The sequence below is a fragment of the Hetaerina americana genome, unplaced genomic scaffold (genome assembly GCF_022747635.1).
Source record: "Hetaerina americana unplaced genomic scaffold, ioHetAmer1.1.p SCAF_30, whole genome shotgun sequence".
Lineage (NCBI taxonomy): Eukaryota > Metazoa > Arthropoda > Insecta > Odonata > Calopterygidae > Hetaerina > Hetaerina americana.
The window spans coordinates 860,793-873,704 of NW_027286875.1; the positions used below are offsets into that span (position 1 = coordinate 860,793).

Consider the following 12,912-nt stretch of genomic DNA (forward strand, 5'->3'; position numbering starts at 1 on the left):
GACTAAAATGTGGGGATTCTATTAATTTTTTCTATAATACAAATAATATTTTGCAGACCTGAATACCATGCCATATAAAATGTGACTCGAATAACCTCTTGATTCACATTTTTTTGCGATCAGTCTACTCTTGTTTTGGGCTCCGCACAATCTTCTCGGGGAACTAAGGTTCCGGAGCCTCATTTCATCATTGGACAATGATGGTCCATTCGATTTGAATTTACGCTGTATCGCCTCAAGTATTGCGCGGATTAAATTTACTATGGCATACGGCGCACGAAATAACATCACACCGTAGATTTCTCACTCAATTCTCTCCGAAACAAGGGCACACATTTCATTTACCGAAAGGAATGATGCGTTGAAAACGATTCAATTTGTCCATCTGCCAACATAACAATGCCTCCCAAGAGATTTAATCTATTTTTTACTGGCATGAAAGATGTGAAGTAAGCTGAATCCAATTTGAAATAACACACCTAAAAAAAGCTTGAATTATCAAGACATCAGAAAGCATTCAATTATCAGACAAACACTAAAAATTGGCCTATGAAGCTCAATCAACATTTCAATTTTGTGAACTACACCATAACGAAGTTGCGTCAACTGAGCTTTTCTGTCAACTCCCATCACAGACCTATAGTTCAGGAATTAATATCACGAGACTTCCATTTAAATACAACACATGTCTTGAATCGAATTCACTTTATTCCTTTGCGCACTACCGAGAGTGAATGAAGATCAAGCACATTTCTTTTAACCCCAGTCTATTTATTTCAATTTTAATTTTATTCTGAACATCTGCGAATAAGTTGTCAATTTTTCGGAATGACAGCGAAGGCGTGGAGAACACGAAGAAACTCATTGCGCACGATCAAATTGCGTAAGGAAAGATTATTTCTCGCACACACCATGGCACACGCGCGCGAGCTCACACGCACGCACACACACCTTTCTCTCTTGTTCACCAACTGGCTTTCGAGGTGAACAACCAGTGACCTCAAGGTTTTCGAATGGCACCTGCTCTTGAGTGTGCCGCAATTCGCTAAAGATATTAATCGAGCGACTATGTCTCCCAAGCCAAGAAAGCGGGTTTTCGCTAACATCTAAGACCCGCAACACGAGTTTTGTCTAAAAGCACCCGAGATGTCGAAACTTTTACACCCGGACGGGAGTGTCAAATGCATATTGTGCTTCACCATTCTTTAAAATGACGAGTAATGACGCCGAGAGCTTGGCAGGTATAATTTTTCATTTCTTTCGATAGTTGAAGTATCGCTTCAAGGCAATCGAATATTTATTTCAAAAGTCAAGGATAACGACAGAGTGAGCACTATTTAACCTAAGAGGTCGGTGACAGAAGCACCCTTCGCCATGTTACACCTGCTATACCAGTATGAAAATAGAAAAAAAAATGTAACTGGTAGTGTGGTTATGATTAAGGCAAACTACTTCAGTCTTGCTCCTGGACAAGGATGTCTGCGGGTTGTTTGCAATCATTGCCAATACAAATGGTGACAAATGACTACTCTCAGTAGAACGCACCATTGAAAGTTTAGGCATGACAGATTGAAGGGACGTGCTAATACGTATGTTGCTTTACTGGCGTCGCTATTACGACATTTGCAGCACCACATGAGAAATTTTACGTTTAACTTACCCGTAGACCAGTTGGGCTGTACGTATAATCAACAGGCTGACAACGGAAGCTATAGTGACCCAGCCATCCGCTCTGCAGGTACTGTAAAATAAAAATGATTTCATTAATATTCTAGAAATAGATAAGCTCAATACGTATTAAAAATACAAAAATAATCATCTTCGGGCACTGGCTTAAACTATGAATCACAAACCAAAACCGATCGTTATGATTTCGACAGTAAAAACCCGTGAGAGCAATAAATTATTAAAGAGAAACTTCTACTATATTGCCATTCAATCACTGGATTGGAGTTCGCAAACTTTTATTTTGCCCACTAAGATCCACGTGAAGAAATGGGGCGAATCACTCTGGCTGACCTCGGAACACAACTAATGCTTAAGGATTCAGCAATCCAGTTTCGTGGACGAGACACGAGCCTCTCTCGAATCGGCCGCATGGAACTGACATAAATTATACCCTTTTATAATCAATACTTTCACACTATTCATAACTAGTAACATTTGACCCCCCAAAATTTTCTCGACATTGACAGGTTTTAGAGATTCCTGGGCGCTACATAAAATTAATTTGAGAGATCGAGAAGTCTTATGTATAAATCGAGAATTCGATAGATAAACGTTTCACCCGATTTTCTATTTGTGCCCTTCGCAACAGCAATCGGACATCTACGCGATTATTTTGCATAGGATATTTCACATTCACCTGCCCCTTCCGCACTCCAAGTTAAGGTACAAGAATGAGATCAAGTCTTACCAGTAAATCGACATTCTGGGGGGGAATTAATACTATCCAGTTTTCGTGCCAACTCTAGAAAAAAACCTTAAGTGACACCTACGCAACGAGTAGGTACTCAGGGTAATTCACATGGCATAGAAGGTTCGAACAAATTACGATACCAAAAGAAGATAGGGCAACATTCGCTGCCAATCTTCCCACAAAAGAAACTTGATGAGACAAGAGCTTGGGGCGTCAGCTCTTAGCGACTGCTTGGTTTCCTGGTCGAGCTGAAAATTAATTTCCGCTGAATTTTAACTGTGGACGTTGAGCACGCGTGCATTTAATTTCGATTAATGAGCACAATATTATTATTTTTAATAGGGAAATTTTTTTGTTTCATTAAGAAATTGTGATGATAGCTTGAAAACTGAATCCCAAGACACGCCACTGCTTCGATCAGTGTTTCGTTCTGTGATTTTGCTGAATACAAATTAAACAACACTGAAAAGAATAGCATCACTTGAATACTCAAAGAGAGGCTATCCATTAGATGTCAGAGAAACTAGGCAGTCGAATAAGTGGTTCTTACAAATTTTACAAATTAGTACATATCTTACTCAATAGTTGCTAACTAAACCAAATTTCGTTGCTTCGAACATATAATTCATCCCGAGGATGAAACAATAAACGAATGTGCCTCTTTTAAGCCTTAGCAACCCAAATAGATGTAAATGCTGCGGATTAAGGTTTTGCTTTAAAACCCAATCGACGACATGATCGAAGTGAGTCAGTCGATGGTTACAGCACAGCATTCTTTCTCGCAACGTACTTCCGGCCAAATGCTAGCCTTAAGTTTACTCATTCACGCGAAAGCTAACCTCTCGGACTGTGTGAAGTAACATTACCCTTGCTTTGCTTCTCCCCTGCCGCTCCTTACCATGACGATTGTTACAAATTATTAAGTAACCCAGTAAGCTGTAAAAGGCGTCCCGTCGCTTTCACATAGGAAGATAACAGACTTGGAAGAGTGAAAGCGTCAAACCAGCTTATAGACGACGCTCCTAGTATTACAATCCAGGAATCATTCTAGAGACTCCCATTTCGACCGAAATTCCTCCGGAGTGATCAAAATGTGTCAGCGGTTTCAAAGTAAAACAGTTTCAAGATTCGGACCAAAACAGCAAGCGTGCTGGATACGTGAGCATTGAGAGAGCAAACTGCAGTTCGTCCAGTCTTTTCATTCCGGTCGCATCCTAGCGATTGGGCTTTTTGCAGAAAACGTGCCAAATCGAACGAACACCTGCGAGACGAACGCTACTACAAAACATACTAACTTCAGAAAATTCGCCGCAACTACCCAACAAAATGACGGTCCAGGAGGTCCGCAATCGAAACCCGACGATGAATACTATTGCAACACTAAGTGGATACCAACGGGCAGGTTCAATGTCATTTTTTTCCAAACTAAGAACTTGTGTCTGTGGCAACCCAGGTTCGAATCGTGGGCCCTCCACGTGCCATCTGAAAATACTAATTATTGGTGTAATTTACCTTCATCGACGAAATGCAAGGACGACCTGGATTGCAAGGAAAACCGCGACCATTTACGAGACGTTGAAGGTGTTTCCTAGGGGAAGCGAACCTACTCGGGAGCTAAAGGCGTGTAAGGAACTGCTCAGGGAAAAATGTCCCACCACCCCGGAAGCCAAAAAACGCGTCGGCTTGGAGCAGCGGGAAGTCCTCCGCGATTGAGGCCTTCCGTTCCTGTTCCCGAAGCAGAGGTGAACAGGGAGCAAACATGTTAACGAGCACGTAAAGTTATCGGCCGTCCAGGCTTCTCCCAGGGTACCCTCCTCTCCCCATTTGACGAGGAAGCGTCGGATCGGAACCCGTGGGAGGGAACGCACACCATTGATCGCTAGCTGCCCTTTTTAGTGCTTCCGTCACGGTTTTCTAAGCCAACTTTTCCCGTCAGGGAACCCAAGAAGACCATGACACTACTCCAATAGCGGCGTTGTCTGGTGGGATAGCCATGCCGATACCGCAGATGCCATGACATACATGCCGTTAGGTAATGGCAGGTTAAGTGACGCAGAGTAACCGTCTCTTCAAACGTAGACAAAATTACATTCGTGGAATGGATTATGGATGGCCCAATCCACATAATTCAATTGGAATATTAATCTGAAATACATTTTGATTAGATTCCCTTCCGACTCAATCACGACAACCCTCACTGTCTTCCCAATAGACCCAAATATACCTCCTCCTGACGTTCTACAAGTTTCATGTGGTTTCATGTGGTACCATGTGAATCCATGGTTCTTTTGTCTGACGTATTTATATTGATTACTGTGTATGTTTTTTGGCTGGTTCGATGCTGGGTTATTAGTTGTTCCAACGCTTCTCGTCCTATGCTAGGCGCATCATCAAAAAGTGTTGAATTGTAGTCTTCGCTTAATCCGGGTATGCAAGGTAACAGTTCTTTTACTCCTTCCACATTGTAGTTTCTCACTCTTCAAATGGTAGTTGGTCACTCGTTATTAAAACGTCAGCCTACCACCACATTCTACTATGTTCTAACAGCTCATTTCGTTTTGCGAAATTGTAAGACAACTTATTTCGAAAGTTTTCTGCATGCGTCGATCTCTTTCTTCTTGAGATTTGACAGCATACCTGTAAGTTTCCATAAAATGGAACGTCTACATGGTGAGTTCCCCTCTTAAGCCCGATAGGAAGCTCCGAAGTTATACAAAAAATAGCCTTGGTCAGTAAGACTTTCGACCAATTTACCCAATCCTCTCGTCCGTTCGCCCCGACTAGAAGTAATCGCTTAAATAATCCAGTATTCCATTTATATCATTATCACTCCATTTACAGGCCTTCGACACCAAATCGCCGAGACATACACCATGATCTCTTTCATGTATTTCGACCACGTGGATGTGCAAAGAAAGGGCGTAGAAAAGATAGTGTCGAGAAAAGGCGAGAAAAAATACCAGGCGTCAACACGCGCGCCATTCGCACACGGAACATAAGTGCTGAATGTGCCACGGGTAAGTGCGTAATATTGAGACAGTAAAATTTACGGAGACAAGGCGTATTGCAGACAAAGATAAAACCTAAGCCGAAATTTGAAATTGACTGACTAGCATGCAAAGGAGCACAATCGCAGAAAACCCGATTCAGCTCTTACTATAAGGCACAGATTCGTCCCGACAGAAGTTCAAATTTCAAACCGAACAGACGGTGATATGGATTTGGCTGCAACATTGATACATCTTGAATCTGAATTTTCGTAACATCACACCAACCATTCACACCATCAGCGCAATGACCAGCAAGACGACGGCATGGATGATGTTAAGGAAGCAAAGGCAGCAATTAGGAATGAGCTACTCACGGCGAACATCCGCTCAAGGAGCAAGGGCGTGCGTATTTTCCCTCGAAACCACACACAAAATCTTTTCCTAACACCGGAGCGCCCACGCAGAAACTTCATGAAGGAAAGCACTTTATTTTTTTACATGTGGACCATTCGCGCCGTAAAACAAAAACTCAAAATATTCCGCGAAATGTCCACATCATGAGCAAACGGCCAGATCCGATCGCCTCTCCTCGGACCTGCTTCTCAATTTCGATTAAACGGTGAATTGTAAAATTCTCGTGTGACTTTTCAGTTTGAAACATCTACGTAATCATCAGTGAAATTCAATGCAAGTCCTCGAATTAGTTCTGTAAACAAAAAAAAACAATAAATTGGCGTATTTCGTATTCTCGAGAAACTTCCTATGTTAAACTTTCCGGTTCAACGCCTTTTACAGTAATTTTTTTACAACATTTGATTTTACTCCCACCAAAGACTGCCGACAGTGACACACACTAAATCGCAGGAATATGTCAATGAATAAATAATGCAGTATTATGGACCGAACAAATATTATAATCATGCTATTCCCGAGATTTTGGATTAAATTTCCCATATTAACCATTTGCATTCAATACGGTCTAATATTATTTTTGATTGTTTCCGAACCATGGTACGCATGTGTTAGCTGAAAGCTTCGGGTAAATATTCGCAAAGAAATATACAAGAAATAATCATAAAGCTTCATTCTAAAAAGTTTTATTAAAGCCCTCTGTTTAACCAGTTCTCCTCGTCGAGTAATGAAACACTTCGTAAATCAATTATTTCACTGTCAAAAATAAGGACGCCTTATGCCCCATGCTTGGAACATTGGAAAAGTGGACTAGCGAAGAATAGACTTTGAAACATGGTGCTTAAGAGGCGAAGAGTGCGAAGAGAATGCTTAAGATTCCACGAGGAAGACCAAGAGACATGTACCTAGGACAATTCAGGAAGGGCGTAAACCAGAGAGGGTATGAAGGATTGAGGGCATTGACATTAAATAGAGTATAATGGAGGGCTGCAGTAAACCAATCCTAGGATTGAAATACTGATGATGAAACCCCGTGGCGCCATCCTTACGGAAATGAAAACGATTACACATTTTGGCACTCAAACATAAGATACATGAAAGATAAGAGAATCGTGTCAAGCGAAAATATAGAGGCAGAACCACACGTGACATGTAAAAGAATAATGGAAAATAAGAAAGGAACAGCTAAGGATCGAAGCATAAGGTGCCATCCACTCACGGACGTGCTAACCAGATCGCCACCGCGCTTTCTCCGAAACAACGACATCGCTGCAAACGCATTTCCTATCGCTAACTCATTATTGTAGATTAGGCCTGAAAATGAGTAATTTTCAGCGTTGCATTTCAATCATAGGTCCCCATCGGGATTGGACATCAATATCTTTCTTTTCTCATTCTGTCGATAGCCCTATTTTAACCGTATTCTCTACGAAGCAAATTGTAAATTATTTGGACTTCTTACGTTCGGGTACCTTAGCAAACAGCAAAACAGCTACGAGTACTACTCTCTCAACAGTCATTCATGGCCCAGATATATCGATAGAATGATGCCACACGGTCATGGCAAAAAATACCTATTATTTTCCCATGATTTGACGGTTGGACAATAAGATAATCGCCCTTGCATATTGAAACATATCCAGGGCAAATACTTTCGTCCTCTAAATATCCTAGATCACCGAAGTATAGAGAGACTAACGGTGCTGCTGGCAATAAAATGCTTCTCCATGTTCCAGTTTATTTTATTTTTATTACATTATATTTTATTTATACGCTTACTTGCAGCAACCTTGCAACACAGCGAAGCATTTTATTGACACCAATGCGTCAATAAAATGCTTTTTAACTTCTACTTCAACAGTGGATTGCCGTGTATTTTCTTCCATTCGTCTTTTAAAGGTTACTCGCTCAGCATTCCCATCGTCGTGAAATGAAGTATGATGGCCGTTGCGGTCGGTAGTGTACGGGCCGAGGGAATTCAACTAGTGGAAGGAACAGCCGTCGTCTAGGATAACGAAGGCAAGCCGAGAATAAGGCTAATCGAAAGATAAGGTGGTCGATCACGATAAGGATTCTGGGACGGAGATAGTACGACATATCTCAGGCAGGGAAGAGGGAAAAGAGCTAGACGGGGGAGATATCATGAGGTGGGGAGGGGAGTGCTTAAAGAGAGAGCTTGCGAGGCCACCTTCCTCTCGGAAAACTTTCACTGCTTTCACTTTTAGAAAATTGTTAGGCTTTTGAGAGAGGGGGTTGGGGGAGGCGGCGGCGGCAGTGATTTAAGGTGAGGACATATATGCCTCCCCGGTGGGTAGCTTGGTACTTAAGAATCCTCGCTGGGCGATTACGGAGAGAGGGACGTGGAGAGAATGGGGCGAAGGTTGTGAAACCCCCGGGGAAGGGGGAGGGGAGGACAAGGGAGAAGTGGAAGAAAAGGAAAGTGAAGATGAGCTCGGATTTTATAAACGAGGGTCGGAGTGGGGGAGAGAGAAAAGGATTCCCGATCACGGGAGGGGAGGAGATCCTCAATCATGGTCAAGGCGGATGTTGGGCACCCGAGTTTCACTCATAAAGTGTTCGGAGGTGAACCCAAAAACTGGACTTGGAAGATCCGCGGCGGGGAATGTGGCTCGCGCGTGACGGCGCTCACAGCACCATCGCGGCTCAGTTCACTATTTCTAGTCGCTTAGAACGATCGATTGGAAACTCGACGGATATCTAAATCACCGATTTATCAATTACAGAGGCTCCCTCAAAGGTTTCGGCATGCCAATCTCACCCCCCAAACGGCATCTCTGACAGCGACATGGGGTGTTGCATGTCTCAACGGTCGAAATTACAACTCGCTTCCTACTAAAATAATTTTCTCAATTGAGTTAGGGACGCTATTAAGTTCCTGAAGCCCATTCGCATATGCCATCGAAGTAATTTCGTCCCTCCATGATCATCTGTACCCATGAACATGTGTCCGCAATTACTTTTTGAACAGTAATGAAGCTTCTTTCCTAAATGGCACACATATTGGAACGATCCCTTTCCCCTTAGTGCATATAAGTACAAAAATGTATAATAAAGTAATTTTGAGGCGTGGCCAAGAGCATTCGATTAAGATGTTGATAATTTCAAAGGAATTTTCAAGGCCATACGTTTCATTGCGTTTACGTACGAGGGTCATCCGGAAAGTAGTACCCGTTCGTGCCGCATAAAGTGCTGACGACGCGAGTAGCCGCTGGACGAGGTCAGATAGCTTCAGTGGCTTGTCTGCCTTCTCTGAGCCAAGTTGCGTGACGCTAGCATTGCCTGTGTTGTTTCTGTGATTGTTTACAATGTTTAAAAAAATTGAGAACGCCGCCAGTTGTGAAGTGAGGGCAGTGATTAAATTCCTCAATGCAAGAAACGTTCGCCCATGTGATATTCATCGCCAATTAAAGGAGGTGTATGGAGACAATGTAATGGACGAGTCGTCTGTTCGGCGGTGGTGTCGCAACTTCAACATGGGGAGGGAGAACACACACGACGATGAGCGTTCGGAGAGACCGTCTGTCATTACAGACCAACTGGTGAGCTCAGTTGACGAATTCGTGAGGAACGATCGGCGCGTCACAATTGATGACATCTGTGAGCATTTTCCCAATGTTTCTCGAACAATTGTTCATGAAATTGTTAAACACCATCTGCATTATGCAAAAATTTGTGCAAGATGGGTCCCTCGCGTATCTCAATGAGCTGGCGGCGAAGGACTATGCAGCAGGAATACAGAAACTTGTCACACGTTATGACAAATGCCTTAATTTGCTTGGAGATTATGTTGAGAAGTAGTTTAAAGTATCCTCTTTCAAATAAAATTTTTTATGTTTGTTAATATTTACTTTTGTGTCTTTATTTCACGAACGGGTACTACTTTCCGGATGACCCTCGTATATGCGATAATACGGTGCATAATTGGCTGGTGAAAGTAAAAAGTTTATATATATTCTTTAAATTAACCTTAAATACTGTCTTTGATGACCGTTGGCAAGTTATAAAATGTCTTATTGAGATTTTACATGACCCTATTAACCACGATTTTATCGCTCAAAGCCGGATCCAACTACCCATAGCAGTCAATCTCTAAACAGCTACCTACAGTAATTTAACATTAATATTGGTTTCGATTGTGGACAGAGAGAATGCACGTCTTCGCGGCGGGGATTCCTCGATGTTCCCAACATTATTACTCCTCTTGCTCAAACCCCACTCACAAGATGACCAAAGCTCTGGTCGGCGGAACAAATTATGCGAATGCATATCTCTTCCACTGAAAACACGTTCAAGATATTCTTTCGCCTATTGTCAGAATTTCAAGATTATAAAAACAACAGTTTTTCATATTTGATCGCCAAAAATGTGCTGAGTACGAATTTCGCCATTTTGCGAGATATCCCTTTAATACATAGAGTAAATACATCGCTATAAAATTCACTTTAATTGCATAGCTTTCAGAATATGTACATAATTTTTTTCAGCGACGATCATTACCAGAGAAGCACACTATCAGAGTCCAAGGATACATCAACAAATATTAACTCGGTAGTAGGCATTTTGCGGAATCTGCAACGCTTGGGAAAAATTCGCTGTGAAATTAAATGCCAGCAAAATCACATTTGACAGGAAGAAGGCTCGTCGGAAGAGGGTTTTCACCCGCCGTCACTGGTTCCTGGTAGTTAGTCGTCTGTGGACAGACGACGCTAAGCCCCAAGCAGTGAAGTTTCCTGAGGGCCTGATTCATGCCAAGGAAGTCGTTGCAACTGCAAGACGGATAGGAACCGGCGCCATTCGACCCTGAAGACCACAATTTACTCGAGCCACGGCGTATTAGCCCGAAGCGAGCTCTTATCTCGTTTCCTAAATCAACCCCCAATTTCATGGCCATAGCTGGTTAATTATCCTTCCCAGAAGCCGAAACCCCTAGAAGAATGGGGGGGAAACCCTGCACCGGCAATGGCATAACTCTTAGCATACGCAACACGGAATAGTTAATTTAAACTTTCTATCCATCAGATCTAAGTATCCACTCACAATAGGCAACTCGTTTACGCCTATTACTGCCATTCATGATGCGCGGATATTTTTCCAAGATTAATTGTTGGGATAAGAACCCGGACTGATTCCGGGTTGTAATTCAGATCAAGTCAAGCATTCTTTAATGGGGACATTTCACACACTAAAGCATTTTGATTTTCACCGACGTTCGTGGATTCATCGAATCATGGTTGCGTTATATCTGTCGGAATTAACATTATTGATAATACAAAAACTAATTATTTCAAGGAAGCTAGGACAAAAAATTAGTGTAAATCAATTCGGTCCAGTCTTCTAAATAGTTCTCTCCCCCACCATAGGGTGTGGGGTCATGAAATAAGACCGAATAATAAACCCGAGACGGAATCCAGCGCGAGGCAGGTCGCTTTGAGCACGAGAAACCTGAGTTATATTACATTTTTTTTTCATCTGGACCCTTTCGGAGAATCGATATCCATATCAAGTTTTCAAGGAAACGACGCAGGAATTCTTTTCTGCATAAAGACGAATGTTCCAGGAAACTCGAAACTTCTGGCAGGCTGAAGTAAGTCGTTCATGGGTTTTTAAGACGCACACAACGAGAAAGCCACCCAAGGGAACTACAGGTATGTGAAGCTCTTGCCCCTCCTCAAGGGAAGTAAGACGATAGACACAAACTTTTCACCGGATAAAGCCAGCGGTTGTGGGGAGAGAGAAAATGTTGATGATACAAGAGATCAATGGATGAATTCCACCGTGAAAGCTTACCAGTCTTACTTCAACTTCATGCCTAACGATAGAATTCACCAGCTTATTAATATCGATGCATCATTTGTCGAATCCTTTTAATTCATCGAGCAGAGATTTTTACTAGGAAGACCTTAAGGTATAATTTTTACAAAGATTAACCAACTGGTCAAACACGACGGTATGATTAACTCAAATGGCGCAGGGTGAAAACCAGATATTAGTTTCATGTGGGCACTACGAAAAAATAGCAAAACTTTTTGCTGAGCGTATGCTTTGAATGTAATATTTGTATATCTAAAACACTATATAAAATGGTCAACTCCGAAAAAGCTGTTAGTAAATAAACCACTATATACGTGTATTTTTAAAAATTAATTATGCCCACGATCCGAAAATTAAGTTCATACGGCCACCCGGAATTATTTGGTTACAAAGAGCAAGGATGTTTCAAACGTGATAGATTTGTAGAATTGAAAAACGCAAGTAGCGATTTATTTCGTAATTAGAAGAAATAATTTGATCGCAATGGCAATTCGGACGAATTTCTTATAACTTTCTCGCTATGGTAAGCAAGCATTGCTCAGGCGAAGAAGAGGACTAGGGAAAATACGACAGTAGAAGAAAAGCGGGAATAGATAACAGGGGGATCATTATACAATTGTGCCATGCGAGTTATTTCATGCGAAATAACTCGCCCAGCTCGGTGAAAAAGAAACTTTCATTCTCTCTCTTCCTAATTAGAAAGTAGTGGACTCGAAATTATTACGAGCAAATTGGACCTCGACAAATGATCATTACCCTCATAAAACGTGATAAAAGGATGAGCACATACGTGCTGGTTTGAACCACTCGTCCAGAACGAGCCTCACCAGACGCACTGTTTATTCGAAACCGGATTTTTGTTTAACGGGCTATACCCACGGGGTTTCATTTATCCGATCTTACCGAAGAAACGACTGTGGCAGAAAATAAATCATTAAAGAACAGCGTTTGTAGACTATTTTCCATCAGTAAGCATAGCTTGAAACATGGCGGCAGTTACGGGGTGCGATTTTTCCCAACTTAGTCACAGAGGGGCGACTAAGGTTAAATTGGCGGGGGTGGGGAGGAAAAATACGTGGACGGCCAGACGATAAGAAGCATTGGAATTGCCTACCCAGAATATGGAGCGACGGGTCGCCGGGAACAATAGAATTATCCGTACACATCTGTGACATCAGCGACGCAACCCTTCGAAAGCCACAACGCGTCTTCGAATGCTATTTTAGCCAACGGACGTGAGATGCTTAATCTGGTGCAACA

General features: G+C 42.1%; 1 protein-coding gene across 2 annotated transcripts in view; it reads right to left on the reverse strand.

Annotated features, from left to right (window-relative positions):
- LOC139691172 (very long chain fatty acid elongase AAEL008004-like) overlaps positions 1–12,912 on the reverse strand; it is a 294,460-nt gene that overhangs the window by 15,557 nt on the left and 265,991 nt on the right. For both annotated transcript variants that reach the window (XM_071588893.1, XM_071588892.1), the window contains one exon: positions 1,661–1,741. In XM_071588893.1, coding sequence (XP_071444994.1) covers positions 1,661–1,741 — 81 coding nt within the window. The remainder of the gene's footprint in view (positions 1–1,660; positions 1,742–12,912) is intronic.